Source organism: Neoarius graeffei, chromosome 18 (assembly GCF_027579695.1).
Source record: "Neoarius graeffei isolate fNeoGra1 chromosome 18, fNeoGra1.pri, whole genome shotgun sequence".
In the NCBI taxonomy this organism is placed as follows: domain Eukaryota; kingdom Metazoa; phylum Chordata; class Actinopteri; order Siluriformes; family Ariidae; genus Neoarius; species Neoarius graeffei.
The window spans coordinates 63,920,830-63,928,629 of record NC_083586.1 but is presented as its reverse complement, the minus strand read 5'-3'; the positions used below and the strand labels follow the sequence as shown (position 1 = coordinate 63,928,629).

Genomic DNA, 7,800 nt, shown 5'->3' with positions numbered 1-7,800 from the left:
AAAGACCAGAAGTCATCTGATATGGTGAGAAGAGAGCTTGGATCTTTGAGTGCAGGATTTAACATCATTTTACTTCACTTCCTGTTGAGGATGAACAGTTTTACAGCTCTGACTGCTCTGGGTTATGTTTACCAGGCAGCTGAGCCGCTGTAGAGTGAAATCCATCACCTCAGTGTACGAGCCATCTTTAATTCAGTATCTGTTAGATAATGGACATACTGGCTGACTGTCTCTCTGAAGGGTCTTTGTCCAGTTTTGAAGGGTTTTTGTTGTTCTTTTCTGTGATTTACTGAGAGAACGGGTGCATTACTACTACATGTGGGTAGCTGGTGTGTGTGTGTGTGTGTGTGTGTATGCATGCTTACATACATGTGTGTGAGATGATATAATTCAGCCAAGAGCTGTTCTCCTCCTACACCTTAGGAACAAAGGGGTTGTTTTCGGGTAAAGCAAATGAAACACTCACACACACACACACACACACACTTCAGAGCCACATCTTCACCCTTCCATCACTCACAAACAACACGGACAGCACTGATACGCTGGTTTGGTAAGTGCTCCTGTAAGATATTGTTGCAGTCATCGGCCTCAAATATATAACGCTGTGTTTATTATTATTATTATTATTATTATTATTCGTTCCTAATGTCACAATAATGTTTGCTTCTTTGCTTCAGTGATTGACTGTGGATTTGTATTTAGTTTTATAGTATAGTGGAATTGTTTAGGAGCACAAACAGTTGTGAAAGTCTGGATACATCAGATTTGCTTCTTACAAACATCCAGATTATCGACTAACACGACTGAAACCGTTGTGACAACATTTACGTAAATATTAAAGCTGTACTGCCTTTCAGATTTTTTAAGTGTAGGTCATAAAAATAATTTTCCCGACACCCAATTATTTTTCTTTAGTGACCGAAAGCTACAGAATTCAAATCACAGACTTCCAATTTTATTCATTTTTTTTTAAAATAGAACAATTAATGAATTTCAGGCCACATGGCCCTAAATTCTGCGCTAATTTTTCCTGCTTCACCATGACTCAATTCAAGATACTACATCATGCATCACATTATGTGGTGGGCTTTCCCCGTTCACGCAAGGCATTGTGGGATACAGATTTGAAACCGGAGAGAAAAATGGAGGACGTGAGTGTGCGAATGAAACGTGAAAGAGCAACTACAGTAACGGAAAGAAAGCGAGAAGAAAAGACGTTATGTTCTATACGAAGGAAAGGAAACACAGGACCAAACTAATAAATATGAGCGCTCAGCGAGCACCTCGGTGTGATCAGCTGTTCGTTTAGCGACAGAATGATGGAACTGTCAGTGCACGCTCAAAGGGAAACCTGTAGATGGCAGTAATGCAACACTGTGGATGCCAGCTGCTGTAAAACCCAAAAGAAGAAGAAGGTAAACCTGCGCATGCGCACACGGACTTCCTCTGTCTGCTTGACTGCGCCAAGCGAGCGATTTCATGCACATTATTTGCTTTAATCCCCTCAAATTAAATAACTTCCCAGCCACAGAATGGCCTGATATTTTGTGATATTACAGAAATAAACAGATATCACAATCACCACATTTCAGACGGAACTAAATTTCACCGATTTGATGAAATTGAAAGGCCGTCTCGCTTTAAATATTCAGTTTTTTTTTAAGTGGAATTTGTAAAAGTCATGTCATGAGGTTGCTTATCAGACCAGAGAATGTGAATGAAATGAAAAATCTGTTTGAAACAATCTATGTTTGACGTGATGTCTTTAGCCATGTCGCTAGTCTGGTCTGATGATCTGCCTTCAGCTAAATAATTTCTGTACCGCCGTGTGATTGGATAAACTGCTACAGAGCCTCTGCAAAACAAGCTAGAGGGTTTTTTTTATGTTTAGAAAACTGAGTCACTGAAATACAGCTTTTTTTTTTTTACAAGTTTAGCATCTCTGCGACAATATTTAGCTCGCTGGCTACAGGGTGATGAGCTTTTGCCATCACGTGTCATCCATCCGTCCGTCTACAATTCACAAAAATCGCTACTCCTCCCTCAATTTTCAATGGATTTTGATTCTGATTGTTTTGTTTGGAAGATCTAATCGTTCTCATGAAGAACATCTGAGCTAATTATAAACGAATCTGGTTTCTCATGGTACAGCCGTGTGAGCGACTGCGTCGCTGACGCTCTGGTTTGTTTTTTTCCTGAAGCACTTGATTCAGCTTACTGATTAAATACTGATTAAACTGTAGTTTAGATCGGACTATGGTAAAAAAAAAAAAAACTCTTGACAGCTCCTGGTTTAATGCGCTGTACTGTATAATATTTGCAGAAACTTTCTGGACGTTTGTTACGTGAATCCTGCTCTTGTTTCTTCACACTAATCGTGTTCCTTTTCTGTGCTTTTCCCCCCACAGTCCTGTTACTGCACCTTCTTTCCTCTCCATCTGTCCGGTCTCGTTGACTCCGAAAGACATTTTTATTGAGCAGAAAATGAACTTACAGACAAACTAACCAGACTTCGGAGGAAAAATCGACAACAATTTCATATTTATTTCATATCCCTGATCACAATCTCAGCCTCGTAGCTCGTTCTTGTTCATCGCACCATGACTACGACAGGTCTCCAGGTCCTTGGTCTCGTGGTTTCGATCGCAGGATGGGTGGGCGGGGCTTTGGTTTGCGCTGCCCCGTTTTGGCGCGTATCAGCTTTCGTTGGTGATGAGCTCGTGGTATCGGAGGTGCTGTGGGAGGGGCTGTGGATGACCTGCCTATCACAGTTGGGGAGGATTCAGTGTAAAGTGTATGACTCCTCCCTTGCTCTGGCAGGCTCCACCCAGTTTTGCCGTGTGATGGTTATTTTGTCTCTCCTGCTTGGGTTGCTGGCCCTACCGCTGGGTGTGATTGGGATGAAGTGCACGCACTGCCTCGATGGTGCACATGATGTGAAAGCTCGCCTGGTGCGTACGGCCGGTGCCGTCTTCATGGCAGCTGGCGTGGCTTTCTTTCTGCCAGTTTTCTGGACCACCTTCGCTGTGATTCGGGACTTTTACGACCCGAACGTGGCACCACCACTCAAGCGTGAGCTAGGCCCTGCACTGTATCTCGGAGGAGGCGTGGCCTTTATGATGCTGGTTGGAGGGGTCATGTTGTACAAAGGAGGCTCCGCCCCTAGTTCTGTTTCATCCAAGCCTACTTTTGGCAAAGGGGCGGGGCCAACCAAGGACAATCCTCATCCTGCAGCTACGACAGAAGGGAAACAGGACAAGGCTTATGTCTGAGGATCGTCAAGTCACGAAAACACTGAATGACACTGAATGACAAGTTAAACAAACTTCAGAGATGAAAAGTAAAAAAGGTTAAACATGACCAAAAAATAATAACAATCTGATTTCCTGTAGCACTGAAAGACAGTGATCTGGTTTTGTGTTGATTGTAATGTAATTATATTAAACTAATTTGTTTTAATAACTTATCCAGCTTATGTTGTATTTTGAAAATACTTAGTTATACTGAAGTGTGTTTTTGGTGCATAAAGTCATTTGAAATTGAATGATTACGTAGAAATAATATGGAGGAGTTTTTATTTTTTTCAGTAAAATAAAAAAATTATTTTCTTTATAATATTTTATTCTCTAGTCGATATGACATTTTCATTATTATTATTATTATTATTATTATTATTATTATTAATTGCTCCTATGTTTGTTTTATATGAGTTGATTATGATATTTTATTTCTGATTATTCCTTCTGTGTAAAAAAATAAACTCTTGTTGATAAACACGGCTCGTTCCTAACAATAAAATGAGATCACTGACAAATAATTTTCAAGATTTTGTGTATGTAATAAACTACTTGTGGGCTGCTTGTGCACGCATGGCATGTGTGTGTGTGTACACATTGGACACAATGGCCATCTGTGTGTGTGTGTGTGTGTGTGTGCAGTGTTTTCTAAGAACCACTGATGTCATAATTATGGTGAAAATGTAAATTACGGGGTTGAAATTCCAACCCAGTTCATCATCACTGAAATCCTGTTCCATGGACAGAAACACTGAAACCTAAATGTCTCCTTAAAGCTGTCATCACTTTCTTCAGTGGGGATCATAATAATAAAAATATCCCTCTCTTATCCAAACAGCCTCCCCCCCCCCCCCCCCCCCCCCCCGGTCAGCGTTTGTACTGGGATTAGATTAGATTAGATTAGATTAGATTAGATTAGATTAGATTAGATTAGATTAGATTAGATTAGATAAAACTTTATTGATCCCTTTGGGAGGGTTCCCTCAGGGAAATTAAGATTCCAGCAGCATCATTACAGATAAACAGAGAAAAGAAATAGAGGAAAACTTCTAGATAAATTAAAATAAATTAAGTATTTACATATACAAATATAAAAAGAATAAGATATGGGGAAGAGAGGAAGGGGGAGGGGGGGAGGAAAAATTAAACTTTTTATGTATTTATTTTAATTGATGTGTTTATGTATGTCCTGGCTTGTAGGCAGATTTTGGTCGTTATACTTTAATTAATTAATAATGTTTTTTATTTTATTTTATTTTTTTAATCCCATTCCTAGTCTGCAGTACTCTGTGTGTCCACACGGTGTCAGTATTAACCCACTGAGCACTGAGATGTGGAAATGGAGGCGTGGCCTGTTACTCCACCTGTATTTTCACCCGTTTGATCGCCTCAATGAATGACTATGTTTTAGGAATAAAACAAAAAACGTAAAGGAGTAAAACGTGACAGGGTGTGCGGTTAGAGGAAAATAATCAACACTGGAGTGGGTGGGATTAGAAGCAGGGATAGGGTGAGGGTTAACCCTTTCCTCTATAACAGAACATCCTGAATATTTTATTCCTCTTATACCACAGGAGTTCATTACAGTTTGATATCTCGTAGGCTACAAAGTGATACACCGTACTTTTTTCCGTTTATAGTTACATTTAATGTTGTGGAACGTCCTTGAAACAATTCCTTACCGTTCTTATTAATCAGACAATGAAAAGCTTCTTGTCATGTAAAAACCATCAAGTGTGAACTCGTCTGTCCTTCAGCTCTGACTGATATAAAGCGCTGACACTGGAGACTCCTTCCTGTGAAACCTGTGATGTGCAACTGCACAACGGTTATAGGAAATTAATCAACACCTTGTGGCTTCTTCTTCTGGCTATTTCCCACATGTTGTAGGGTCGCCGGTGCTAATCCGTGCCCTCCAATACCTTCTGTCAGTTGCGATTTCCTCCGTCACTCCAGGAGCTTTCATATCTTCCTTGACACAGTCTTGTAGACGTCATTTTGGTCTGCCTCTTCCTCTCCTTCCGATGGACATCTCTCTCACTCTTTTTGCAGCATACCCAGGGTCTCTCCTTAACACATGTCCATGCATTCTTAGCCTTGTTTCCATGAGTTTTCCACTCAAAGGCCCCACTCCTAACTTTTGTCTTGCCACTTCATTCCGTACCTTGTCCAGTTTAGTCAGACCAAGAGAGAATCACAGCATCTTCACCTCCACCACATCCATCTGCTTCTCTTGTGCCTTGGTGACTGCCACTGCCTCCATTCCATATAGCATTGCTGGCCTGATGACAATTTTGTAGAGTTTCCCTTTGACTTTTGGGGCTACCTTTCTGCTGCACATGATGCCAGTCACTTTTCTCCAGCTGTTCCAACCAGCCTGGATCCTTTTGGCCACTTCTCTATTACTTCCTCCATCTTCTTGTACAGTTGACCCCAAGTACTTAAATTCCATTATTTTTGGTACCTCTTCTCCAAGTAGTGTAATTGTACCATTCTCCTGATGACTGTTGCTTATTTGGAGGTATTCAGTTTTTGTCCTGCTGACCTTCATGCCTCTCATTTCTAAGGCTCTCATCCAATCCTCAAGATTTTCTTTCAATTCATCCCTCGACTCTCTACATGGGACAACATCATCTGCATACATCATATCCCAAGGTGAACCCTTTCTTATTTCATCTGTCAAACAGTCCACGATGATCACAAATAGCAGTGGGCTGAGTGCTGATCCCTGGTGTACTCCCACCTGTACCTCAAAGGGGTCACTTAATCCACCTGAGCACCTACCCTGCGTAAGGCAGCCTTGGTACATGTCCTGGACAATGTGAACATAGTTTTCTGAGATTCCTTTCAGTCTGAGGCAGTTCCACAGCTCTTCCCTTGGTACCCTATCAAATGCTTTTTCCAAGTCGATAAAGGTACAGTGCAGACACTGTTAACCTTCCCTGTATTTCTCAATCAGAAGACAGAGTGCATAGATAGCATCCATTGTGCTCCTGCCAGGCATAAAGCCAAACTGTTGGTCACTAATTGTTATCATTGTTCTAAAGCGATTATCTATAATACGCTCCCAAATCTTAAAAGTGTGCGATGTGAGCTTGATGCCTCTATAGTTACCACTGTCCCCTTTGTTCTTGATTATTGGGACTAGCATACTTCTTCACCATTCATCTGGCATTTTTCCAGTAGTTATGACCTTGTTGAAAATTTCTGTGAGCAGTTCAATGACATAATCTCCCCAAAATTTCCAAGCTTTGACTGGTATATCATCTGGTCCAGGAGCCTTGCCATTTTTTCATATTCTTAAGGGCTTTCTTCATTTCCCTTTTTGAGACTGCTATTGTTTCTGTCTCTGCAATTTCTTTAACCACTCTTCTAATTCTGTTGTTTTCTACATTCATGAGTTTTTCAAAGTATTCTTTCCATCGTTCTTTGATCTTTTCATCATCAGTGAGTGTCTTGCCATCTTTGTCCTTGATCAGTTTAGCCTGAAAGATATCTGCTGAGTTTTTGTTTCTAGACATAGCTATTCTAATAGCCATTTTTTCCTCCATCTTGTGTCCAAACTGTCATAAAGCGATTTGTATGCTGCTGCTTTAGCTCTTGCGACTGCCCTTTTTGCCATTTTGTTTGCTTCTTTGAATGCCTTCTTTGTTTCTTCAGATGGATTTGCATCCCTCTCTTTCTTTCTATCCTTCTTTGCCTTTACTGCTTCTTGAAACTCTGTGTTCCACCACCATGTTTCTTTCTCTTCCTTTACTTTTCCAGATGTTTCCCCAAGTACCTGTCTTGCAGTGTTTCTGATGGCCTCAATGGCGAGGGCCTTTCTGTGTGGAGTTTGCATGTTCTCCCCGTGTCCGCGTGGGTTTCCTCCGGGTGCTCCGGTTTCCCCCACAGTCCAAAGACATGCAGGTTAGGTTAACTGGTGACTCTAAATTGACCGTAGGTGTGAGTGTGAGTGTGAATGGTTGTCTGTGTCTATGTGTCAGCCCTGTGATGGCCTGGCGACTTGTCCAGGGTGTACCCCGCCTTTCACCCGTAGTCAGCTGGGATAGGCTCCAGCTTGCCTGCGACCCTGTAGAACAGGATAAAGCGGCTAGAGATAATGAGATAATGAGATAACATTCTGTACCAAGCTTTCCCTGCATTCTTTAGCTGCCACCATTTGGTTTTCTTTGTACCAGTGTGTTTGGGATGTCTTTGGCATTTTAGTGTTGTTTTGCCAAACTTTCTCCTGGTAATACTTTGCAGTCTGTTACAAGCTTACACAGTGTCTTTCTGCACAGGATACAGTCAACTTGGGTATTGCTGTGTCCACTGGAGTAAGGGATCTTTTTTGAGTCACTTTTGTTCAAGAATGTATTCATGATGGATAACCCTCCTGCCATGGCAAAATTTATGATTGCTTCACCTTCAAGATTTCTTTGACCAAAACCAAGTCTCCCCATACATTCTATTGCTCCAGTGTTGTCCGAACCCACATGACCATTTAAGTCACCACCTA

At 41.3% G+C, this 7,800-nt stretch overlaps 1 protein-coding gene across 1 annotated transcript; it reads left to right on the top strand.

Moving 5' to 3' along the window:
• Positions 1 to 493: 493 nt before the first annotated feature.
• cldn31 (claudin 31) lies at positions 494 to 3,471 on the top strand. The gene is made up of 2 exons (XM_060899592.1): positions 494 to 553; positions 2,412 to 3,471. The coding sequence occupies exon 2, from the start codon at positions 2,604 to 2,606 to the stop codon at positions 3,273 to 3,275; it is 672 nt and encodes a 223-aa protein (XP_060755575.1). The 5' UTR covers positions 494 to 553; positions 2,412 to 2,603; the 3' UTR covers positions 3,276 to 3,471.
• Positions 3,472 to 7,800: the final 4,329 nt, after the last annotated feature.

Bases quoted from the DNA above. Each gene is read 5' to 3' on its own strand.
- cldn31 (XM_060899592.1), top strand. From the start codon at position 2,604: ATGACTACGACAGGTCTCCAGGTCCTTGGTCTCGTGGTTTCGATCGCA.